The sequence below is a fragment of the Dufourea novaeangliae genome, unplaced genomic scaffold (genome assembly GCF_001272555.1).
Source record: "Dufourea novaeangliae isolate 0120121106 unplaced genomic scaffold, ASM127255v1 scaffold165, whole genome shotgun sequence".
NCBI classification, from domain to species: domain Eukaryota; kingdom Metazoa; phylum Arthropoda; class Insecta; order Hymenoptera; family Halictidae; genus Dufourea; species Dufourea novaeangliae.
This window is the reverse complement of record NW_015374045.1, coordinates 140,256-167,202: the sequence shown is the minus strand read 5'-3', so window position 1 is coordinate 167,202 and position 26,947 is coordinate 140,256. Positions and strand designations below refer to the sequence as shown.

The following is a 26,947-nucleotide window of genomic DNA, read 5'->3' as shown; positions in this document are numbered from 1 at the left end:
TCGATCGGAAGAACAGCCCGCGAGATCCGTGTCCTCGGTGTTCGATGGACCGATGAAAAATGCAATCATGACTTTCTCGCCATCGAGAATTTCGTGTCGATGGAAACTTGGACGATTTCGTTAACGCGAGGAGACGAAGGATTCGGCCGAAGAAAAGCGGATCTCTCGACGAATTCTCCGGTTTGCTAGCCGGCAAAACTTTCCTCCCGGGCGTCGAATAATCGCGTGAAATAATTGAAACGGAATGCTTAATTTACGCCGGTTCCGCGCTGAGTCCTCCGGGCTCGAGCATTCCAATGAAAAATCGCGCTTTTCAGGGGTGAGGGCAGGGCGTGTGGGTGGTTCTCGACGAGAAATTTTCCACCGAGTTTCCATCCCCGGTTCCAAGGCTAGCCGTCGTGAATTCAATTCCATCCAACCGACGAACTTTTCGCCAAACTTTCCTCTTCTCTTCACGAGTTCTCGGGGAGGTGCGCGAACCCCCTAGAAATATCCTTCGAATTCGAGGGTGCAAATAGTCTCTTCGTATTAAGAGACCGTTCCGAAGCTACCTTTGAAAAGGTGTTCCCCACTTGTTCGACCGTGGAACGGTCACAATGAACATTTCAATTTCGATCTCTGTCGCGCGACGGTTGTCAAATTTCCCTCTTGAACGACAATCGCGAGAATCGCTCGATCGAAGGAAGAGAGAGAGAGAGAGAGAGAGCGCGCGCGCGCGCGCAAACAATCGAACGGTTCCGGTGTGTCGCTCGCTCTCTCTCTCTCTCTTTCCTCGTGTAATTATTCCGACGTTAATTATGATCGTTGCCTCGTGTTTTTTACCGGCCATATGGAGTTCTCGCGGGGCCACGAGCCGTTTAATTGTTTCCGCTTTTCCTCCTCATCCCGCCACCGCCATCGCCATTGCCTCGGATCGTAGGAGCCCCCGAGACCCGCCGCTTATTACCAGTACTTTTTAACGGGAGAAACAAACGGCGATTTTCTATCGAGCTACGAGACCGTGCAATCCGCCTGTGCGTTTGTCACGAGCCACGTGTAATTGTCATCGTTGATTTTCGAGAGAGAGAGAGAGAGAGAGAGAGAGAGAGAGAGAGAGAGAGAGAGCTCCCAGTCGGAAACGGCTTATTCTTGTTTACTTTTAAAGCAGTATTCGCTATCAAGATCGAATCTCATTTCGAAAAAGTGAACACATAAAGCTAGTTTCTAGCCGGATACTTCTGTTAGGACACGGAGGGGCGCAGATGTCGGAAAACAGCTGGTCTCGTGACCAGACTTGGCCACGGCTGACGTCATCGGCAACGATTCGTGCTAACGATACCCGCTCGAAGATGCATAGATTGAACCGATTTTATTGCCCCTCCTCTCCCCATCACCCCGTCAGCCCTCTGGCCACGATCCACCCTTTCACTAACCTTTTGTCAAGAGTAACGTACCCGAGAAAAAGATTTCGCGACTACGAAACAGGGATCGTCCGCGCGGAAACAGGATTCCCGGATAGCCGACAAATTGATACCGGGGACCGATTAATTGACCGGCAACCTCGCCATGCTAACGGCAGAATCTCTCGCTCGACGCAGCCGGTGCGTATCGCCCACGGTGTTTACATTTCGTCGAGCGCAAATGCATCGTCGAAACGTTCGGTGATCACGATATATCCTCGCGATTGAATGTATCGCGAGCCGTTGAAATTTTGACGGAATTGTCCTCTGGACAGCGATCGAAACTAGCATGTTTTCGTCTAGCAGCGAATTCTGGCACTCGTTCGAACGTACCAAATTTCCAAATAGGAAGGCAATGAACGTGAGAAATGCGGGTCGAGAATCGACGGAACACTTTTAAATTCGCACAGGTTTCCAGATGCTGATCCTGTTTCGGTTCTTTGAATTCCTCGGACCCGTTCCACCGGCGAAATTATTGTATTATACCGGGAATGTAAAAGTCGAGTCACGTATACTCACGAATAAAAGGGCCGTGAGGTGAATATCGCGGAGACCGGCTTACCTGGAACAAAAGAACAGAGAAACGTTGTTTTAATTGCCTGGTCGAAATTGCTGGTGCCTAGTTCGACGGTAGTATCGATACATCGTCGTATACATATCGTCCAGAGTGGCTTGGCGCTTCTGTTCGTCGACGAAATCGCGGGCTGACCGGTTGGAGTGCTACCGAACACGATCGAACAAATCGAAATGGGACGAGACAAGCAACGACGGGTTTCCACGCGTTGACTTCTTTCAGGCCGAGGCTGAACGTTGTACATATGCGAGACACACGTTAACCGGAACACGTGCGTCCAGACGCTCTGCGGTTTCACGAGGACAGAGGCCTACGGGGTTTGACGTTTTTGTCGTGCAATGACGTACGTACGTTCGTTCGTTCCGCTGGATGCACCAGATCGGGTTCCCTGGGAATCGTTCGAAAAACCATTCGTGGCCGGAGAGATCCCGTCGATCCATCCGACGAAACCCGTCCCGTTAACCCTTTCGCTACCGGTGAGTGTTTCGCCAGTACGATAATCTTGCGCGAACCAGAAATTCACGAATGTGACCCTTGATGAATACACAAGAAAAAAATGTGGAATTTACAGAAAAAAAAACTATTCATCCCGACACCAGGAGCGAAAGGGTTAAACGTCTCTGTCGGATCCAGATGAAAATCGAAAATCATCTTCGAGCAATATACCATGAGAATACAGAGACTGATATATTATGCCTGTTACTCGAAACAAAATCTGCACGCGTGTACACAACTACCGCCATCGATTAGCGACGGTGAACTTTCGGCGATGTTTATCGAGCGTTGCATTTACCGATTAAATCTATTAATGGATCCGGACGATTCCACGGTAGATCACCGCGCGGTACACTACCTGTAATAAACTGGTTCCCCGAGTGAATTATACACAGCGCGTTGGTTTCACGCGGAATTGTTCGAACGAACGAAAACAAGACGAATACGATTCCATACGTCCACGAAGTTTCACCGGGCCGAACGAAAGCGGGTATTATACAGAGAGGGGGGTCCTGGCTACGCGAATTTGTAACTGGAAACCGTGTCCGCGTCGCGAGTCGGCCGGTCCATAAAACCCCGGGGGACAGGAACAGCGTAACAGGAAAGAGAGCGAAAGACAGAGGGAGAGAGGGATAGAAAGGAAAAAAGGAGTCGACTCGGGCACGTTCGCGGCCGTTCCACGACGACATTTTATCTTCGACGTTTGACATTTCGAGAGTATTAAATTCCCTGGGTTTGCAACGCGCCCACGCCCTTGCCTGCGACCGTCGAGGGAGAGAACGTTTCCAAGATGGCGGCCAGCTCGCGAAAAAGAGCCGCCACCGCTCCCACCCCCCCCCCCCCCCCCCCCCCCCCCCCCCCCCCCTTTGTTCACAGTCTTTTTTCCGCGCCGCTGTTTTTTTTTTCTTTCATCCTCCGTTTCGCAATCCGCCTGTTTCGTACCGCGAGACGCCGCGAGAGGACCAGGTCAGCAGTCTACCATGCAAAACAAATTATGCAAGAGCGCGCGCCTTTCGGGAAGCAAAAGGAACAACCGGTCGTCGGTTCGATCGCGGCGATTTACGAGGTGTCGCAACCAAAGAGAAAAAGAGAGGAGAGGCTCGTCGGCCAGACGATCGACGTGGAACCAGTCGATTCTTAAGACGTCCGTAACCAGTACCGATTAAAAAAATAATCGACATCCCCGCGTGAGACCGGCAATTTTCGGCGACGCGCAGGTGTACCTGTATTAGCCTAATTGTCGCATAAATTCCACCAAGAAGATATCTCGACGGTGTCATCGGGCGTTCGACGACGAAAAAGGCCATGCTACTGCTTGCTCGTCGTTCGTGTTCTCCTTTTATCGTTGCGAACAATTTATTTCGAACGATGATCGACGGGGCAATTGTGGCATAGTAACTTCACCGAAGAATACAGGTGAATGTTATATCGTTGAACTTTTGGAGAAAATCTGGCGAGGGGTCGTAACAACGGTGCCGACAGGAGAGACCGCGAAGGTGTTAACGCGAAGGATGACGAAAGGCCAGACGGCAGGCTCGAGGTTCCGAGTAAGCGTTTATTACTTATTAGTCGGCGACTTATTAGCGACGACCATTGTTCCGACACGCGTATCCATTTCGAGAGAAATGCCAAGGTGAGTGGCGTGCGCGATTACGATTGTTGCAACTCGTCGAACGTAATTAATATGCGAGAGTTCGTTCGATCGGTTCGCCGAGGGGGGGTGGGGGGAGAGAGGCGTACGCGCGTTAACGTTGTCGTCGGGAATTAACTTCCTAATTAACGAGCCGCCGTCGATGCAGGTCCGGTAACACCGTGCCGAGCCGTTAAAACGAACGAAGATATACGGTGAGCGAGCACAGTTTTGCCAGGTCGCCGATATCGCCGTCGTCGCCGCCGGCATCGGGGCGTAATTAGAAAGTAGCGATCATAAATTTTTTAATTGTCACCGTGCGAAAACGAGCGCGCGCGCGAACGGATTTAATCGAGCGTCCACAGCGATATTTCAAGATTTACGAGCCACCCCACCCCCCGCCATTGTGCGTTCTGCTGCACCCCGAGGTATAATCCGTGTCTCTCTCGCCTCATCGGATTCCATCAATGGTGGTACGGTACACAATTTCGGGAATTACTAGCGTTCGCTGAAAGATTAGTCGAATCGCCGTTGCGATTTTCGAACGATCCACGACGTCCAGTTCGATACTCGTTGAACGATATAAATCAATGGAAACCGGAAGCGACGAATTTTAATCAAACGCGTGTTCGTGACTCTGGTGTACACGGGGAACTGGAAGAGCAACGATCCAGCAGCAGCAGTCGCTGCTACCACGATGCATCACGGTAATTTTCCGGCGACAAATTCTCTCCTCTCCCCCCTGTAAGTCTGTTCTCTGTTGCTCTCTTTTTCATTCAGCCGCGTTCGCGCGGCGGCTCTTCGGTCCCAAGGATGAAGGAACCGGTTTCCATGTACATCGGGACAGGACGAACCTCTACTCGATCTCGCATCGTCGATTATCATATTAAATGGACCGGAGTGTTTGCGGTCATTGGGTTGACGAGGGAATGCGACGGACTCTTCTTCCCCTGCTCCCTTCTTATTTCGAACTCTGGAATAGGTGCATAAATTCGATAGAGAACGGTGAAGAAAATGTACAATCTTCGCGTACAGTAAATCCTAGATGAGTGTTCGAAGGCTTCTCAAGATATTTCTTTCTGGAATATTTAATGTTCAGTCCCGAGGAGCCTTCGAACATTCATCGTAGATTTACTGCACATTCTTCAAACCCTTTACCCCACGAGGTTCTCTTTAATTCCACTCTCCCTTTAATTCCCTCGAAACTGCGAACGCAACGAAAGCACGCGTGGCAGAACCACGCGCGTTTGTTTAAAATTCATAACGCGCATAAAATTCACCGCAGAGACGGCTCGCGCGTACAAAATCCCGTGCGTGTCTCGCGATATTTACCGTTGTTTGCGCGCCAGGCATTACCGGCATACACATTAATCGTGTTGATCAAATATTGACGAGTAAACAATTGCGATTATTAATAGCCCCGTTTCGCCTGTGTAACGAATAAAACATCTCGTCGTCCAGACAGGACTGATTATTAAATTTCCAGGGAGGGGAGGAGGGGGATTTTCGATTTCACTTTCGCAGGAACCGTTTTTTCATTCCCCACTCTCGGTTGACCTTGTCGTTCAACGCTGAATTTGGAAAGGCAAATCGATCGTTCGATGGACCGAGGATTTCGACGGCCCGAGAATATTTCCGCTAGAGAAACACACGAATGGGATAGGAGGAGCTGGTAATGTGCCCCGAGATTCCACTATTTCACCGAATCAGACGTTATTATTGTTATTTCGGGCGCACCGGAGGGAAAGTCTCGATTGTATTCGGAAAAGGGACATGTGGCGCCCTTTCAGTTGCGTCCTGCGTCTTTCTCGCGGCAATATTTCTTCGGTAGACCCCCCCCCCCCCTGCTTCTCATTATCCCCCGACGAGAACGTATTGCTATCCCGACCGCGGATCGATCCATCCATCCCCCGGATGTCATCGATTAAAACGAGCTCCATTGTCTTTTGAAGTCCCCGTCGAGCGCGCGCACGGCTCCGTCGATGGTTACCTATTTTACGTTCGTTGTGTTTTACGCGCAAACCACGCAACTCAAAGCCCCCAGCAGCAGTAGCAGCAGCGTCGATGAAACGTAATACGGGGGGGAACCGTCGATGCGACTACTCTTTCCACGTAGAAAGGGACTCTCGAGGAACGGCGGATTAAAAGGAAAAAATGGTACCGTTTTATAAAGTATCTTTTCTGTGCACACAGAGTGAGCGAGATAAAGGATAGGCCAAGAGGTCGGTCCCGAGTGCTATCTCGTTGAAATCAGTTAACCGGCCGAGTTCCTCTGACCATAAAGAGAATCCGCAGATATATTCGTCTCGTTCATTATCATAAGCCACGTAACTGCGAATAAGAGTCAGCGAGATAACGAACCACTGCTCCCTCCCTCTTCCTCTTTCTCTCTCTCTCTCTCTCTCTCTCTCTCTCTCTCTCTCTCCCCCTGAACCAACGTTTTTGTCGACGTTGAATTTCGAAAAGCAGGTGACAGAAAAAAAGAGTGCGAGGGAGAGAGAGGACTGTTTACAGGCGCGATTATACGCTCAATGGGGAGGCGTTAGAACGACCAATAAACGTTCCTGACGAACGATCATCGGATTAACGAGCGTATCCGTACTTTATCCCAGAGGCGATAAGATTCACCGCAGGTAACTGCGTTTCCTCGAGTAATTACGTGGTCTCCAGAAGTAAAATGTCCGATTGGGAGGTGAAGGTTCCGGGGCACGTGGCCTTGGAAATGTTCTGTGTCGGTTTCGCGTGTCTTCAAAGGCGAAGCCGCGGGAAATTATTGCCTAATAAATTCGTCCGTTAAAGTCGTCTACGGAGAGGAAGAGGAGGAGGAAGAAGAGGCTTCGCTTTAATTCGAGTTTCGAGCTTTCTGAGGATTAGCGGAGTACCTCTCTCCCGGCGATGAACTGGCAGCGAAAGGGTTACAAAGACCCCGGGAAACGCGACGGTATTCGTTCCAGGGAACGGTTAAGCCACGGAACGAAGCGTGGCAGACGACGGATTACGACTGGGCCCAGCGAGTCTTGTGCGTGGTTGTGTGTCTGCCTTGGGATTTCCAAAATAGAAGGGGATCGCGAAACATATGCGAAATTTTCGATCACCATACGCACTAGGGTTATTCAAAGGTTTTCCCGATAATGGAACACGAGGCGAAAGGGTTATCCTCCCCACAGGCTTATAATAACGCGACGATTTTCGTTTCTGGTAAACAATTAGCCGTGACGAATCACGGCATGCCTTCGCTGGACAACGTCGGATTACACAAATAATTTTCGGCACGACGATTCCGGGATTTCCAAACACGGGAAAAGCCGTACACGATCGACCGGGTCGGGCTGACGCCGCTCTTCGTCGCGCCTATTGTCGATAATTCCGTTTCTCTGTTGCGATCCCAGGCCAGGGATTTGTCGATCGCATGCAAGTTTACACGCGTGCGTGTGTGTCTGCGTGCTTCGAGCTGTGCGGGACCGAGCATCGTCGTCGACGAAGATCCCAGTCAGATTTGAATGATAATCGGACGGATGCGATTGATTTATGAATACAGGAATGGGCCGGTGCTTACTAGACGAGATTAATCTTCATTACACGACATTATAACGTCTGGCTGCGTCCCCGACCGTGAGGGGTCCCCGGGGCTCAGCTTCGCTGTAGGTAAACCCATCGATGATGACGGTCCACTGACCTTTCTCCCGCTTTCGGTGAAACCCTCCTACGCTTCGCTACTTATGTTCCATCTTCATCGATTCCGACGAATGAAACACGTTCTTACCGGATGCAACTACACACACACACACACGGGAGTTACGTATCCCGAGAACGGTCGGGATTCTCCTCGAAGCACTCTCCTATTTTTCCTCGCTCCTCTATTTTCTGGGCGATCCGACTGTTATAGGTACCATTCCAGGTCCTTACCATCAGCCGAACCGTGAATCTCTCAGCTCGAAGAAACTAATTCCGCGCAGCCTGCAACCGACTCGAACGCGATTCCGCTGGCACGAATTTGGCCAAGCTCCACGGGAGCTTTCGCGGGAGCTAGGAATTCGACGGGAATTCTCGACGCTCGCGAATAGAGATCGTATCGAATTTTCTACCCATCCCACCTGCCCTCCCTGGCCCCTGCGCGTCTTCCGCGAGAATCGTCGATGCAGGAGCAAAAGGAAGCCGGCAAAAGAGAGGTGCCTGGATTCACCGAGGAAAAAGGGGGAGCTCGAAGATTTAAATTTTAATACTCCGAGACGTGTACACTCCTTGCGGGCCAACTCGTCGAGCTCTAGAAAGATTTTTCGTGGAAGAGCCGGTTAAGCTCGATAACGAAACCCTTTTCGTGGTTTGCATCACTGTTGCTCGTGTTGAGAAACGACCTGTCATATTCATGGTTGTTTCGTTCAAAGATCAGGGCGGAAATTAAATAGTCCACGAAATGGACAATGTGGAACCGGAGAGGCATGCACACATGGAGGTAACTAACCTTTGGCGGTTCTCGTCGTCCAAGATACGATCGCATATTCGCTGGTGAAATATGCGATTTGGTTACAGCTCGTTAGCTCGTACCTAGTTGGTTACGTGCCGAAAAACCGCGGCAACGTAAACGGGCAATTCCTATTCACAGTGAGACGCGCGCGCGCGCGCGCGCGCGCACGCCAAGAACGTAATCTACGATCGACCGGTTGAATAACCGTGCCAAACGGGATAACGAGCGAGCATCTTCGAAATATATATATGTATATACACACCTGAGATAATTATCTGTTTTCGAAAGTTCTTTTCGGACCTCGTGGTATTATTCGAAAGTCCTACGGATCGACTGTCGCATCGTTCGTAGTGGTAGCGAGAGTATATACCTATAACCTACCACGAGAAGATGGACGTCCTCGGAAGTTTCTCTTCTCCCCCTTGGGATGCCCCCGTCCCAGATCCACGGTGTGCCCTTCGACCTCCACCTACGAGCTGATATACAACGGTGAGTCACGTCGCGAGATCCGTGAAAGATATCGTTTACGTTAACCCGGGGACCAACGCGAATCGGAGGGGGACCAACTCGAAGAGTACACGACGGCGAAGCCGGGGCCTCTCTGGACCGATGGAAAACGTGCCATCCAGAACGGATCGAACGACTCTTGCTTTCTTTATTCCGTGCAGCCTGCGGGCGCTTACGAAATACCCACAGAGAGGAGAGAAACGTCGACGAACGTATATCGCCAAAAACTTGATTTTGTCTTCAAAGTTAATTGGGCTCCAGCGTTATTCGAACAATTCACACGACACTAGACAACGGGAACATCGCGTATATAGAAGAGGCAACGCTCGGTGGCTCGCAAGTGCTGGCCGGGATCGAAGCAAATGCCTTTAACTGGCCCGTATAACGAAGTTATTGACCGAGCTGACCTCGGGATTGCCGGTCATCTGTTTCATATTTCTTTCATGGCGAACGTTTAATATAGAGGCTGACGGAACGTAGACCGTCGGAGCTCGCTTTAGAAAAATCGAGCTGGGGACGAGCAGCCGCCGCCGTCTTGGTGTGCTCTTATTCGACTTCTTTGAACAGCTATATACTCGCGTGAAAACGTTGCGCTTCTCGGTTCGAGACAGGACTGAACGACGAGTAGAGGTTATTTCGAAGACCGAGATTCCGGGGAAAAGCTTCCCCCGGCAGGAAGAAGAAAGGATCGAGGACGAGTTCGATCGACGTACTGTGCCCTTCGGTGGCCGGATTGCCCTTATCGGGGTAATTACGAACGAGCAAGCAGAGGGAACGGCGGCGAGACGAGACGAAACAAGGCATGGCCAGGTGGGGAAGGGTAGGGGGAACACCGCACACAGGTACGATAAAGGTGACGTTGCACCTAACCCGCGCAGCGGCGACGGCATCTGCCCTAGGAAGGTTAAACAGCTGGGCAGAAAGAGGTAGGGCGCAGACGAGACCAGGGACGCAGGAGTGAATGAGACGACGGTCGAGCCGGGGAGAGCGAGAGACAGATAGAAGAGTGACGGCGATGAGCGGGGAAGGGAAAAATAAATAAAGACAGAGGGACGGAGAGGCGAGCGTAGGTCCGATGGTTCGTAGCTCGAAGTACGGATAAAGAGAGAAATATGGCGAGCCGTCGGGGAAAGGTAGAGAAAGAGAGAGAACGTGGCGAAGGGAGAGACAAAGAAAGAGGAGAAGCAGAAAAGGGAGGAAGGGAGGCGAGTAGAGGGCTGCATGGAAAGGGGCGATAAAGGCATGGAAAAGGAGCTGGCAACGCCGCCCGGTCGATAGAAGAGTGAGACCTACGAGGCGCGGCAACGTCGCGACCCGTCTGCTTTAATACAGGGATTCTCATTCGACGGATTCCGAGTGTCTTCGCGGATTGACAACCCGTTAAAATTCATCGGGAACAGGCGATATACCATTTCATCTTGTTTCATTGTCCGTGCAAACAATTCTTTCACGGTTAAAATGATTTTGCAAAAGGATTTCAGAGGCCTCGCGTGAGAAAAACGTATGCACGCGATCGACTGAGAACCATCGGGTGGTTGTGCAGAGTCGAGCAATTTGCAGTCAGTCGGCTCCAGCATAGTTTTAACTAGAAATTTCCCGTTCGCCGCTGTATGTATCGCTATCCGGCTGTATTTTTATATTTTTTTTTATTCTCTCGCGAATGCATCGTTCACCAACGAGCGTTTGTTCCTCCCTCGAACCAGACACGACTATCGACCGAACGATTTTGCAGCGTTTCGAGCATTCTCCTAGAACATCTGTTCGATGTCTCGGCCCCTCTGTGGCACAGACTGTCGGCGGCGGCGAACCACCGTGATAAAACATTAATTTACCGGAAACCGCGTGGAACATCCAACCCAAGAACCACCGTCACCTTCTTTTTTCTTTCCCTCGATACACGCGATAAATAAGGGACGTTTATCGGATGAAATCTCGTCGGTGAAAATCTCTGTCGCGCGCACACAGAGAGGAAAACTATAATTGGAGCGTCCGTGTTCACCGGGTGGGAAAAAAGAACGACGATCTCGACGTCGAGGTTGCGCAGAGGTGGGGTACGGTACCTAGCGTCTTTGAGGGTGCCCTCTTTCTCGTTTTACCTACTGATCCGCTATTCCGTTTCGCGCGAACGCATCCAGCAGCACGCGACTAAATCACACGTGACGCAAATTGGCACCAGGGCTGGCCCCGCTTTTGATCGTTGTTACTTGCGGACCGTCGAGCCGGTGCACGTGCACCAGGGATTTTGTTTGGTAATTTAATCTAGCCGCGCGCATCCCGCCGCCCGACGGAAATTAACGTGCAAATAAATCCGCTGGTACAGCCACGACCGAAACGTGCGCGCGGCTACACGAACGTAATATTATAAATACGCAGAACAGAATCGAATTTGCTTTCGCTACAGAGAGACAGTGCTTCTTTTCCCTCCCAAAATTTACTTTGTACCTTCGACGATCAGACGATCGAACGAGTTTTTCACGCGTCGAGTGGCGAACCGAACGAAACTTCATCGGTACCGGAGGAACACGTTCCATTGACCGCGGCACGCGATCTTCTGTTTACGTCCGTATTTAGACCGTGCTCGAAAATATCGAGTAATTGCCGCAATTACCCGGTGAACAATCTTACCGGCAACGAGAGACTCGTTGATCGTAAATAATTATTTCCTCGAGAGAACACGAGATAGTCCGCGGGCGGGGAAAGGTGGAACGCGCGCACACAAACAGGAGGCGTTCGCCGGAAATACGTAATTCCAAATAAGTTCCGCAGGTGCATAAGACTGTGACGCGCGCAAAAACACAAGTCGCTGCTGCAAAGCCTCTTCGCGTGTATACATGTATATACAGTACACGCGTGTGATAAGTGAAAACACGAAGTGACTGTCGTATTCCATCGATTTAACGGAGTAGATAAAACTTCTCTGTGCCTCGATAAACACGATTGCATATTTCGCCGAGCACAGGTGCGCTTACCCTTATTCCGTCGATCGAGTTGAAATTTCGTATCCAGATAGCGACTAGAGAAAGAGAGAGAGAAGGACGATTAAAATCTATTTCCACCGTTTATGTGCAGAGACTGCACGATCGATCGCGATGGGTACGGCCTGAATCCACGAAATTCCAAATTTGTGCTCGCAAAATTATTCACGTCCGTCTTTGAAAGGGGCAATATTTCAGTGTCGTGAACCGGGTCGTCGCACTTCTGGGCCCTGCGAGTAACGGTACGCGTAATCGAAAATAGCTTCGTGACGTCACACGAGAATGCCTGCGATAAAACGTAATGACACACACACACACACACACACACACACACACACCGACGACGAGCCTTTCGCCCGGCGTTGGCCGATCGATCTTCGCGGCTGGGCGGCTGGCAAAGACCGCGAACCCACCGTTGCGATCTATCTCGCGAGATCGGAACTCTACGAGACTCGCTCCTCGTCCCGCCACCGCGCGATCGATAGATCGATCGCAGTTACTCAAAGTCAACCAGCTCGATACACCTGAGCGGGGAAAAAACGGCGCAACGCCTGCGTACAATATATAGAAATTCCTCGTCGTTCTCACGACGTTGAGATCATTTCTCGAACAGTTTATATTATTCGCACAGTCGGGATCCACGGAGTGGCGTTGAAACGATTTGCCACGAGGACTGGGCGAAAAAGCTTGTCCTCGGAGAGAGAAAGTGGGTTGACCGTTCGATCGTTCCATTAATCGTTTCGGTTGTACTCGGTTCTCGGAACGGTCGAAAAATTCCAAAAGTTTCCGCTCTCACGCGTTTTAAATTCCCAGTGTAGCACGCTTTTGCAAAATCCGACCGTGACATCGAGCGATATTCCCGAACAATGTAAACGGAGCACACGTATAGATCGCGTCGAAATAACACAGTCCAAAGATCCAGTCGAGCTTCATTCGATAGAATTCTATTCTTGTCTCGTAAAAATCTCATCGAACAGTACCCGCAGCTAGTTTTTCAATTACGTGCATCCTTTCCAGAGAGAACGCACGATGGTGTCCGTCGTTTAACATTTTCCCGCCTGGCCACCGTCGAGGAGACTGGCTATTAGAAAATCATTCATCTTGCCCGGTCGTTCAATGAATTTCTAATTGCCGCGATAATGATACATAATCGACGTGTTTGCGTGGTAAAGGTTAAGACCGAACAAGACTCCCACCGGATGTGCAGAAGGAATCCCGTCCGAAGTCGGTGTATTAATAACCGCGCCGATTGCGACACCCTCGATAAATCTTGTGTCATTGTGTGAACAGTTTCATCGTGATAATAATTGTAATCATCAGGGAAACGAAATCAATCGTTTTGTACTCGGAATCACATCAAACAACCGAGCAACGCCTTCCGAACTCCTCGTGTTTGCGATGCGCGATGTCTGACTAAGACGAACCTGTTCCACTGTACATGTGTTTACGCGCGCCTAAGCAGGTCAATTTCCGTGTTACCTTCCTTTGGTGTCTCTTCGCGAGCGTACCTAGAGGCGCAAACACACGCCAGCCGGGAAATCGGAGAATCGAAACCGGATGATCCGAGTGGAGGCGCCTGAACCGAGGAGAGTTAAAAAAGAGAATAAAAAATCTCAAGCATTCCACGATTCATCCCTCCCTTGCGTCTGAATCCGCAATAAGGGTGAACTTGTCCCAGTGAAGGGACGTCATGACCAGGAATCTCTGTGTCGTACGGTATCAGGCTAGTTTCTCTCTGTCCGTTTTATTCACCGTTTATCCAGATAAAGTGTCGTTTGCTTTAAGAGGGCGATAACGAGCACGTACATACATACGTACGCGCGGAGCCAGTAACACCACGGACAAGCCGGAGGGGATCGATAACGGCTGGCCGGGCTTTCGTGAACGTTGCAATTTCAGCCGCGACCCCGCTGCCGCTTTCCCTGGCACACGAACGCGTCCCTGAAAAATTAGAATTTTCTTCGACGCCAGTTTTCCTCCCATCCCCCTGGCGACCACAGAAATTACATGCTCCCTTGAAACCGGTGTACCCTCATGAATCTTCGGCCGACCTAGCGTAATGGCCGCCCCGCTCGTTCGCTGGCTCAGATCTCCGTGATAAAAAATAAAAAAGTGTATCTAATCGGGCCGAGACTCCGCATAAATCGCTTCGCTCGTAATATAGGCCGGCTGGAATGTCCGTGAAATCTTTCAACGGGCCCCGAGAAGTTTTCGAAGAGGTCGCCGCCTCGCCGAGGAACGAAGGGCAGCACGAGATGAAAGAGAGAGGTCGATACGTTAAAACGCCCGATGGTCGAGGGGCACCGTTTGTGCTTTTCCTTCTCGAATAAAATTGTAGCAACTTTACGAGTTCGAGAGACAGATACACCCGAGGGGATAAGAACGACCCGGTGGAAACGAAAGTTTCCCCTCAGGTGAACCGATAAAAATTTCGGTGCCCACGAAGCAGCAACATTTTGTTATCGTACGATATCGAACTAAATTTTGCTTTTATCGGGTTGGTGGACAACACCTGCGATAAGTCTACTCTCGGTTTTCGAATCGTTCAATGCGACACAGAGAGACACGTTCAACGACAGTACAGGCTGAATTATGTATACACGGGGAGAAAGAGAAAAAGTTGAGGAATTGGCAGGTGTCGGCCTACACACACACACACACACACGGCGTTAATTGAATATTCCCCGTCGTCTATCGTGCGACTGCGGCCACGTCACTGGTATGAATAACGCTTAATATGTTTGATAAATTGCCGGGTCTCTTGTGTATGTACTACGGTGTGGGTCACCGCCGACCGACACAGCTCGTTCATTTTTAACCAGAGCAATAACAACTCTGTCGACGCACACCGACGACGATACGATTCACGATATTTTTTACCGCATGTCGATGACAATGATCACAGGACGACGCGACGGGTGTACGTGTGTGTTTGTGTATCGCGATCATCCTGAAAACAAATTGCTCCAGAGAAATATGGCGATCGAAAAATCATTTCTGGTCTCTCTCGAACCGGTGCATGGAGTTGTTCGAATGCGATCGGTAATAACAACCGGGGGGAAAAATACAGACCCACCGAAGCTCTTAATCGAGGGATTCATCGAAGAAATGCTTTCCATCTCGGACGGCTCGCGGGACGACGGACGTAAAAACTTGTAAAGAAATCGCTGATAGCTTCGGGGGAGAGAGCTTTTAAACCGCGGCCAGTTGCCAGCTCAGCTGCCGGAAATGGTTTACCGTGAACACGGTCAGCGAAAATCCTTCTACTCTGCTTCGCGATTCTTGCCACTTTTTCCCCGTAGCTCTTCCGCCGACGACGCGTAACGAATTCTCCGTCGACGAAAAAGAAGACTCTCGAACCAAAGATCATTTAAAAAGCAAAATAAAGAATGAAGAAACGTTCGCCTAGAATTCACCTGAAGGGAATGGGGTTACGCGTGTCGGGGTGTTAGCTCGCATTGATATTCGAGCACGGTTTCGGAAACGTATTCAGCACGAATATTATTTATGGATCATAAGAGCTCGCGGACAAACGGCTCGATTAATATTCCGGTCGGATACGCGGGTGGAGAAGACAGTCGGGATGGGGATCGCTCCACTTTTCGAGTCTGGTTGCAAAGAAACGGTTGCCCGCCTCGTCTTGGAGTTCACTGTCCGGAGCAGCGGGAGGTCGTGGAACGAAGAAATCTGTCGAGAACGAACAAGCGAGCGCAGCAGGCGTCGTCGACTTAGTTTTTTGACTTGTTAGAAGAAACCACACAGAGACGCGAACGGTGCTGGGGAGCGTCGAATTTTCGTGCGTGCCAAGACTTAATGGGGTAGGGAGTCGTAGTATCGTATCTTTTTGACGTGACTTACGAAGATGAATTTCTCTTGAATTACGAAGTATATAGAAAGGGAGGAAGGTTTACGAGGATCCAGGAGACAACCGGTGCGCGATTCGACACGTGCTTGTACACCATCGCCCTGGCGAGGTCGAGGGAATGAACGTTGACTCCGGCCACACGCTGTATGCTAATCGGAAACTTTACTCCGCCATTGTGCCGACACCTGTTCGGCGTCGAATTTCGTAGTCGTGAGGTGACGACGAAATGTTTCTATTTCGCTGTCAGAAGCGGACAAGGGTGTGCTGTGTGCTCGACGAACGCGGAGGTCTGCCGAACGACACAGCGTAGTCTGGCAAAAGGGTCCAGAAAACGTGGAGGGGGCCCTTATTAACATATCGCGTAAACTCGATAGTTCGTGGAGCGAAGTGTTTCCTATGCGAACTTAGGAGCGTCGAGGCGTTTAATTGGGAAACGCGAAGGAATTGGGATTGGCGAAACTGCATCTTGCCTTCACCCAGCTGCCCAACATATCAGAAATGACCTTCGTCGGTTTTTCTTCCGTGGAATCCTTCCGACCAGATTTCCAAAGCACCTCGATAAGAAATTCTATCCAACGGTAAGGTTTCAGCGCGAAGAAATGCTGCAATTAGGGACGCGCGACGTTCAGGAAATCTCGGGGTACAGAAGTGAAACTAATCGAAACTTCAAAGAGGACAGCAATTCAGCCACGATGAAACTTAATTTTCCAAAGTTCCTTCGGGTGCCCCGCGGCGGCGCGTCCTAATCAGGACAATGAAATATCCGAGTGTGTCGCGCGGAACGAGACGCCGGGGGAGCGTGCGACAATTTTGCCAACGATAATAATCAAAGGCTGGCATGCGCATCTCCTGCGAGATGCTTCGAGCACGACTGAAACTATATTCTCCGGTACTCACCTTGTTTCCATACCAGGCACCGCGGGAAGGGGGTTGCCGTGCTGCAAACCGCAGCCGTACGGTGACGGATACCTCGCCGTGGTCGCGAAAGGGACAGCAGGGTACCTTCGAGGTGTTCCCTGAATCTGTCGACGACGACGACGTCGCTGACGATGGTGGTGTTGATACCGATGCTGCCGGTGCTGATGATGATGGTGATGATGCTGAAGAGGTATCTGGATCCGTTGGATCGCGCTCGGGACACGCCAGCAGAGGACATACGGGATCCCGAAGTCGGGTTTCAGCTGCACCACTGGTAGCAGCCGGTACTCGACCCCACGTGGATGATAGGACACCGACGACGATCGCCGGTTATCCTCGGCCGATCCGTGCACCGGCGGACGACCCTCTCCGCGGAGGACGTTGTAGTCGCGCCAGCAATGGTCACGGGGTAACATGTCACGGGGACATCATCCCTGCCCAACCACGAACTACCGGCCCCGGACGCGTCTCGTCATCTTTTCGATGACAACGCGTCTGTCTCTCGGCTATTCCCCACACCGTGGTGTTTGTCAACTCGAGGACACGCCTGGGACTCTCAACGATCGCTCGTCACACTCCCGAAAACAGACGACGAGAAGAGCGTGACTCTCGATCCTCGGTACCGTTCAGTCCGAAAGCTGACAGATATCAAACGAATATCCTCCGTACACCCACTTCGCGTTTACTTGCCCTTGTCCTCGTGTCTCCGGTGGGCTCTTCTGTGTCGATCGATGGAAAACGTTCACGAACCACAAGATACACTCGGACGTTGCTCGGGGTAACCGTTCCGAACAGTCCTTAAGAAGGTCTCTTTTGGTGGGGGGGACACTCCTCGATCAAGGAAGAAACGTGGCCGCGTGTCGTGGATTCCGCTGGGCCACGGTGACACCCGTCACTAGGGCAAACAGCAACATCCTAAGGATCCGCCCGGCTCTAGCCTCCTCGTATGTATTTGTTTACTTCTTTTTGCCGGAATCGAGGCAAAGGCGGTCGGGAAGACCGCGCGGTGGCACTCCCTTCGCGAGAGCACGACGACACTCCCGCGACCGACCGACCTTACATCGACTTGCACGAGCGGAGCCGAACGGACGAGAGCGAACGCGAACGAACCCAACGAACGAACGGACGTGGAACGAAAGCCGGGAGAGGAAGGAACGCGCACACAGCCCCCGAGGAGAATCCGCGCGACGCGGCGCGCCACGAATTTCAAACTGGGCTGCGCGCGCGCACGTCGTCACCGTCGTCGTCGTCGTCGACATCAACCGCCACCACGGGGAAGGCGAGGCTGCGCGCAAAAAGAAACGCCGAACTGACAAAACGGGGGCGCCACAGCGAGAAGAACCGTCTCCATCGGCGACCAGCCAACCATCCCCGCGCGTCTGCTCGTTAACCGCCCTGGCCACCGGTCAAATCACGTGGCAAATGGACTCTTTTTCTCGATGGCGCGGCGCGGCCACGCGAGTTCGCTCCCCACGAGTCCACACGACACCGCTGTTTCCTCTTCGCTGCGATTGAGAATCTAACGAGCGGCCAGTTTTTCGCGGCCTGGGCACAGAAGAACTTGCCCCGTCGTCAGAGATCGAGGCCGGCTGAGGAAGCTGCACCAGAATGTTCTCGTAGTGCGACACCGTGAGATTCTCGGATGGGTACAGCTCCGAGGACAGTGGACTTCCAAGTGTGCGGTTTTGTTGTAGATACGGTAACGTTCCCGTGCACGCGATACGGGACGTGTTCACATTTCGACGTAGTGTTCAAAAGTTTTCTTCTCCGTGGTGCCGACTAGCTTCGATGGAATGTTTAGAACACGGTTGCAAAGGCTCCCATGGACGATAAGATTTGTCGTACAAGTTGCACAGGTCGAAGCGATCTAGATTGTACGATCAGTTGTACGACAAATGGTATCGTCTAGTCTTAACTGGGGCTCTTAACCCCGGCCCAGACATCCTCGAGTAATATTAAACACCACCAGAAACAAGGCTAATTTAAAGTTTCCTCGGCCCGTACTGTCCGCAGCCTTTCTCGGCCGTAACACCCATTTAGCAACGTTTAAATGTCAGTCGAAAGATCGCGAGGGCCTGCTAATATCTTGGGCTATCGGGGCCGGTTGAAAATTTAACGTTGGTCATCCTCGTGACTACGGTAATTGCGAGATCGCCGGCGAAGGTGAGAGCCAGCCTTTCCCTCGCTCATTTTTTTTTGCTCTCCCCCTCTCCCCCTTTTCTCTTCACCGCCTGCTGCCAGATTTTTCTGGGCCAATACGGTGCTATTGCGATTCCATCGACTGGAACCTAAACTGTCGCCTTTTTTCTCGTATCCTTCGCGACGTTTCACCGTTGCCCTCCCCCCGACAGATTTCGCGATAATTTTCAATCGACTAGCACCGATACGCAATTAGCCGTTGCACCATTCGTGACAGCGTGAACCCGCTAATGAGCGCGAACCGGCCACGGAATTTCAATCGGGGAACTCGTCATCCAACCGATTCAGCGTTATCTCGGTTCCGGACACGACGACGCCTGCTGCACCTGCCACGGTGAAATTTTACCGAAGGGTTGGAGAGAAGGGTGAATGGTCGCGTGGGTCGTTTACACCTGGCCTTCGCAAACCCCCTCTCCTCGCGATGTCTATACACACAGGTGCTAACCAATGTCGTCACGGATCACTGACCATGGCGACTGGTTTCTGACGATGGGATCTCGTCTCCGTTTAGATATATACACGCGTTGAATTAGAAAAAGATTTCGATATCAGTTACGAAATACATGGAATTGTCTGGTAACGAAGAGCTGTTACTTTTGGAACACCTCAGCCAATCGACAGAAGTGGATCGTAAGCTTTATCGTCTTCTCTCATATTTATGTCAAACGGCGAATTCCTCCCCGACCAAAGGGTCCACCAGGAGGACGGAAAGTCGAGCAAAGGAGAGACGGATTACTATCCTTAAGAGGATGTCTCGAGGCGACCTTCGTCCGAATCGATCGATCGTGTCCGTGTACGACGTACCATCCAGAGGAATCTCTTCCCTCGTTTATTATTGACAACGGGCTATCATGGGGTGCTCGAGCAGCGCATAATCACCCGTTACAACCATGGACTAATTGGTAACAAGGAGATCGACGGCGGCCGATACCCGAGTCTGCGATCGTCCCGATCGTGAGGTGCCCTTTCAACGTGTTGCAAGAACGAGAGAGAAAGACAGACTGCGGAGTGCAAAGCAATTTTCAATTATTGCCACGATAAAATCGAGGAGCTCGTAACCGCTAATTATCGGTGGCGATTCCGCTACTCGGTAAATAAATTTCCACGTTTACTCTCGTTAACGCCCGCGACCAGTCTTCCCCGCTTCGTCCCACGACGCGACAAGTCGATAATTTGTTCTCGCCGACAGTTCGGGGAATCTTCGATAAAAGCTTGTACAGGTGAAATCTGTCAACCTGGAAAACGTTCGCCGCAAAATACCTACGTGACGACAACCTCTTAAACGTAATCTCGCCAACACTTTTTTACCTGGCCAGAATAAGATGTAACAAGACACATCGGATGTTACATCGGTGCGTGTGAAAAAAAGAACACGAGCGACGAGTGTCGCGCGCAGGATCCTTTCGACGCCTGGCGAGTGGTAATCACGGAGTACGATTAATCCTTTAATTACGAACGGCTTAGCGGAGCGGTTCGTAGGGAAAATCGTTTCACGAGGACGTGCATCATCCGCGCCCGCGCACGGATGAACAGCAACCAGCCACTATGATGGCAGCCGCGGTGGTGCCTTTGAGAGCCACTCGTTAAATATCGATACGTTAGATAACGCAAACGCAAAGCGATAGGATCAAATCCCCCGTTTCCATATAGCAGCAGCAGCAGCAGCAGCAGCAGTAACGGTAGTGGTGTTAGAAGCGTGCGCCAGAATTCTATGGCAACGACGGTAATACGATAATATTCCACGCTCGTGCATAACCCACCCCGCGGAACGTATATACATAGATACGCTCGACGAGAGAAGTTGCTATTGCTACGTTCCCTTATTAATATTCAGCCTCGTCGAAGGACTCCGTCGTTACGGGTATTCGTCATAGAGCAACGTAAAGAAAGTATCGTTCTTTGTCAACGGATTTAATCGACGGTTGCGAGTAATTCGCGTAACTGTCGTCAATGATAGTGTAAGGAGCATGCTTGACGATTCATGGACAGTAGCCGCTCGTTCGATCGAAGGTCTTTCACCCTTCGACCAAGACGACTAACCCCGTGGCGTGGCAGTGACGTCTTTCGGGTCGAGAACTCGTAGAGGGTAGTTTCTCGAGAACGACAAAAAAAAAAAACTATGGTAAAAATAACCGAAGGACCACCAACTCGAGAAGCTTTCTTGGATTCCAATGGCGTTCGCGATGAATAAACCGTTTCAATGGACCAGAGCCAGGGGTAATTGCTTCGTTCCCCCCACCCCCCCACCGCCGATTGTTCGGAAAATTCCCCATAATTTTCCGTGACGAGTTATATTCGAGACGGAGAACAAAAAGAAAAAAGAAAAAAAAAAGGAATACACTATCGCGTTCCTCGATCGTGAAACAGTTGTCGGTTTGCCCAGTCGTTCATGGGAAGTCGAGGCTAACCGTGCAGCCAACCGAGCCTGGCCGCACACCGCACGAACACGACCAACGAAGACAGAGAGATGCAGAAATCTGCATGCTACGCGTCGCGCCGATACGTGATATCCGTACGAACAGGCTTCTGTTCTTGTCTGACATTGGAAAGCATGCATATCCGGACAACGTAGAGTCCTCTCGACAAACAGCCGTGCACGCGCCCCGACGCGAATACGAAACTGTTACGGACAGGTTCGACGAATTTTTCTTTTTTATTTTCACCCAGCCCCCATCGTGCGCTTCTCCGACCGTCTCCGTGTTCCGAAACCAACCGGTTTTCACGATGTACGCGCGCGATCTTGTTCAATCCTCGAGGCTTCCAGTTCCCTCCGCGTCTTCCCGTTAGCAGTTCTCTATCGGTGATTCGGAGTTTCCCGATACGACAGGCCGGGCCAGCAAGGTTTCGCCAGTCGAAACGACGAAAAAAAGAAACAAATTAGCGAAAAAGGGTAGCAAGAAAAAAAAATAGTCCAACGTGGAATGTTCTCATTGGAGGGTGCCCTCTCTCGTCGACGGCCCTGGTCGCCGCGCACTCTGTCGCCTCCTTCTTCGCCCAAGGGCAGCAGAGCACCGCTCGTCGAAACTACCCTCGCGCGACCATTGGTTCACCCGTTTCGCATGCGCGCCGCTGAAAACCACCCCTATTGATCCACAGTCGCCGCCGCGGAACTCTCTCCTCTCGTCTCGCCTCCCTCGCAAACGCGCACTCCGTTTCTATCTCACCCTCGCCCATTCTCCCGTTCGCTAGTTTCTCCCTTCTCTCGCCGTTCACATCCCCCTTTCGGCAAGGACACTCTCGCACGCAAGATCCACCCAGATACGAGGTGGATCTTTCGACGACGGCTGTTCGGTTGCCGCGCCAACGCCACCGGCTCTCCTCTCTTTTCAACTCTGTGCCTCATTGTTTATGGGTGTGCGGATGGGCGAGCCACGTCGCGCCACACTCGGAGGGAGAGAAAGAATGCGTTTCCAGGGTGTGCTACGCGCGTGTTTGTCCCGGTTCTCGCGCGAGATTCTGATTCAAGGGTGGAATTTTAACGGTGGATAGCGGAGAAATTAAAGGCGTTTATCTTTTTTCGTCGCGCTGGAGGAAGGTCGAACGCGTCGAATCCAGTAAATCGTGCCTGGAAAGGTCTATCGAGTTTACATACTAAGATATTGTAATTGCACCACCAGCGCAAAACCGACGAAATAAAAGAACTGGACAACGAGAATGAAAATAAAAGAAGATCGTCGGCGTTAAGAGAGCTCGTTCGCAAAGAGTTCTCCAGGGAACATCTCCTCTCCTTTGATTCCCCTTTCACAGCGAGCTCGAAAGGCTGCGGGGCGAAAACTGTCTCTTTCTCCTCAAACTGTTCGTCATTATAGGCGAATGAAATCACGATTTCCTTCAGGAGTCTTCCACCCCATTTTCCGCCGCGGCACCGACGGCGACCGAAGAACTCCCCTCTAATTATTTCTGCTTCGCGAACGTCCAATTTTCCACGAGCGGGTAATATCGATTAAAGCCGGCACCGGGTGCGAGAAGAGGACCCAGGCGAGAGAGAGAGAGAGAGAGAGAGAGAGAGAGAGAGAGAAAGACAGCGAGCAAACGAACAAGTGGAAAGAAACGTCCTCTCCACCCATCCTACCCAACCCCTCTACCCTCCTCGAGTTTTTCTTTTCGCGAGAGTCCACGGGCGCGACCCTCCGTGGCGTCGACTCCGCCGCCACCCCCAAAGCCGAGAAGAAAAAGGGAAGCCCCCGATTCGATCAAAACGATATCGCGACTCGTTCTACCCGTGACAAGAGAATCCTCTTGATCGAGAGAGAGACTCCCACACTCCTCGTCGTTCTCGTTTTTTCGTCCGCGTCGCTCCTGTCTACGCCCGGGACTTTTTGCATGCAAATTGAAGTTAAAACACCACCACCACCACCATCGAGAGCTGCCGCTAATTTCGACCAGGGAGGGCTTCTCGTTCGATGAAAGATTTATGAAAAGAGAGGCCATAGAGAAATCGCCGGGTACGCTTCGAGTTCCGCTTCGTCGTTCCTGTCGTCGTCATTTTCATCCGCACACCCGATACCCACGGATTATACAGAGTTCGTGGCTCGCAGCGACGAAACAAGAAACGTGTTTTATTTTTCGTCGTCGTCGGGAGAGAGGCGTGCAGGAAGAGCAAGCTCGATGAAACAACTAAACTAAGGTCTAGACGAGACACGCGGCGAATTGAATATTTAAGAGTCGGTGGTCCGTTCGTCCGGAAAATCGAACGCTGTTCCTCCATTAAGGGGCAAGCTACACCCGGAAGAAAAATAACGAAGCCGACGAAAGGAGTCTGCCTCGTTTCTGTCATTCTCTAGCTTGCCTCCTCTTCCTCTTTCTCCGTAACGGCAAACTCATTCCTCCCTCGATCGTGTTTCGGTTAGACAGCAAGTCGAAAACACATTTTCCTCGAGCGTGTTAATACAAAACGATGAAAACACGAGTCCCGTTGATATCGTCCTTTTCACCCGTCCCCCCTCCTGCCGTTGTCCGCTCGAGAGAGAGGGGTGCGGAGATGCAAAAATCGCAATGGTCCGCAGCATCCCCCACGAAAAATCGATACGCCGGACGTCGCGTTACTCGCGGCATGTGACCGGCCAAACGCCGTGTATACGCGACTGTTGCCATCAAACTGGAACGTTTAACGAAGGAAAAGAAGGCGAGACACGAATTGTAGACGCGAAGGAAAGGGGGAACGTTTCGGGGGAGTAAGTAACTCGATTTCCAAATAGGGGAACGGGTCGATACTGTTCGAGTGTGACTGAGATTCACAGATTCCACGGTGGAATCGCGTCATCTCCCTGACAGAGTTATCAGCCGCGAATGTTAATCGAAGAACTCGTCTTCTCTGAAAGCACGTGATATTCTCGACGCAATGGGGTTTAAGGGTATGATCCTCGTCGCAGTCGAGGATGACAACGCGAGTATCGAGGCAAGGGTTTCTCCGCTCCCGTCGAAAATAAGCCACGGGGATGAAAGGATGGGCGAGACGGTGCACAAAGTACCGGCAAGGGTGAGTGGCTCGATGCAAAGTAGCTCTGTCTCTCTCGCGATCACCCTCTCGGCGCGGATTCCTCTCTTCCTTTCGCAGTTCGCCCTCCGCATCGAAGCATTGTTTCCACGCTCTCTTTTTTCATCCACCCACCCCGCCCCTATCCCTCTGTTTCCTCGCCCTCCGGGGGCAGAAAAGCCGAGAGCGACGTCATTTTTCAAAGTGACGGACGCCCAGGATCGTATATATTTCCCGAAGGGCGTGCTACCCGGTGAGCCGCGATAGCATCGTTCGAAATTTCAAGCCGGGGACGGAATTTATCCGACACGATGGCGGCGGCGGTCGTGCAACAACCTTCTCTCCTCCGCTCGGAAATATTTTTCTTCCTGCCGGAGACGTGGAAAACTGGACTGTCTGGAGAACAAGCAGCGTCCGGGTGATCGATGGGAACGCGGGGAAAATTAACCAACGATCTATACTCGGTTCCGTCCAGTTCCACATCGGAGAAGAAGGATTGTTCGCTCGGTGATCTTACACGCCTCGTGTGCTGACGGAGTTCCGACGAGTAAGTTACCCCCAGACGGAATATTTCTTTATTAACTTCAACTGTGTTAGAAATAGATTCGTATATTTTTCAAAAGTGGGGGAATGTTCGAAATTCTCCGAGTAACGCGTAAATTCCGTGTGTCCCTCTCGTTCCTGTTCTCGGTCTACCGATCGCGATGCGCAAAAAAGTGCGTACGTGAAAAAAAAACACAGCAATTCCGTTCATTGATATAAACGGCGGATCGCGGAAAAGAGACTGAAGAGGACGAGGGTTGAACGCACACTATTCTCTTCTGCGGAAGGAAGATATCCAGCGGGGTTGTGTTTGCAACAGAGCACTTTTTTTTTCAGTCATCGATCGGACCCGGCACACGCTCCTCACGTGCGTGGAACGAAACACGCACGCGTAAAAATCGAGCGACGGGGTTAAAGGCTCGTGGCGAGGGTCAGCTGGCGTTCGTTAAATATAACACTTTGATCCGTTCGCGCGCGTTTTTTCGTTATTACAGTCGCATCAGGGTCGTTAATTCGCTGCAGCTACCAATATCCTTAATTGCCCCCAGTCGCCCTTTTTTTTTCCTGAACCTTTCCGCGATTTTTTCATTTCAGTCTTTCTCCTTTACCCCTTTTGGTCTCGTTGTTCGAGCGTTCAGCGATTCGAGGATGCTCGTCACGGTGTTCTCTTCTCGCGTAGCGAAGTTTGATAATTACTGGAATCTAAACGAGGGTTGGTCCCATCACCCCCGCGGTATCAACTGCAGGATCGATACTCTTTATTCCGGAATTCTGTGGGACTGAAAAGGATCGACATTGTGCGACCATCCAGGTTCCATTGGAACCACGCTTGGAGTATTCTTCCGTTATTTTTCTATGCATCCACGAGTCCGCAGCGTGATTTCTTAAGAGGGACCTCGTCGATAATCTCGCCACGCATCGTCTTTGTCATCGTGGGCTCTCCTCCGTTCCACTCCGGGGAAAACCGTTAGCTCGTCCATTCGACGGCGCCAGTGATGTGTCACAAGGGAAGATAATCCCGACAAACGCAACGCAACCTCGATAATGGCTGCGTGTCCTGGCTCGTAATGTCAGAGGTGACTGATCCTCCTCTCCGGTCGACTCTCTGGACCGCGCGGTAAACGGCCTTCGATTTTCTCGACTTGGACGAAAGTCGAGCAATTAAAAGGTGGTCTCTCGCGTCTCGAGACTCGGCTTCGACGGAAGAAGAAACACGGAGGGGAGGGGATGAAGCGAATGGCGAACGCGAAAGAAGGAAATTAATTCTCTCGATGAGTCCCAGGAGCTATCCCGATGGAAACTTCGTTTCTGAATTTTTTATTCCGACAGCGTCCTTGGAGTTTATCGTTCCCGGGAGATCGGTTAATTGACACTACGCGAAATCCCCCGTGAGTTTTTCCGTGCGGCGAACGTGTTTAACGACACTTCGGTCCTGCTGAAACGAACGAGGAAATGCAAGAACCGATTCTACTATCTCGTAAACATCGTGCAATATATGTATCGAATTATACCTTCGATCCACATTTTAATCGAGGTGTTTCGAGGAAAAACGATTTTCCAGCAACGCTACGAATAACTAGCTAATCCAGGGTAATGAGGTAAGAATAAGAAGGCGGTCGAGGCAGGGATGCAAGGCCGGAAGATGCAGGCGAGGATCCGGGATAAAAGGACCTTCGTCCTTATCTGTCGCGTTGCGAGCGAAAGAGGAAGAGGTAGCCGAGAGTCGCTCGTACGAAACTTTCCGAGAGATTTCTTATCAAAATGCAAATCCACCGGGAGGCAACCTCTTCTCCGATTTTCTTCCGCTTCTTCTCTCTGGCTGGGTTACCCTCTCGTCGCCGCAGCGCGTGAAGCGACTCGA

At 51.2% G+C, this 26,947-nt stretch overlaps 1 protein-coding gene across 3 annotated transcripts in view; it reads right to left on the bottom strand.

The window, feature by feature from the left end:
* LOC107189637 (protein gustavus) overlaps positions 1–26,947 on the bottom strand; it is a 168,502-nt gene that overhangs the window by 75,852 nt on the left and 65,703 nt on the right. For 2 of the 3 annotated variants that reach the window (XM_015578213.1, XM_015578212.1), the window contains exon 1: positions 16,848–17,284. The exons of the other annotated variant lie outside the window; for it this stretch is intronic. In XM_015578213.1, the coding sequence (XP_015433699.1) occupies positions 16,848–17,284 (437 nt within the window). Of the gene's footprint in view, positions 1–16,847; positions 17,285–26,947 lie in introns of those variants that run through there. 3 annotated transcript variants of the gene reach the window in all.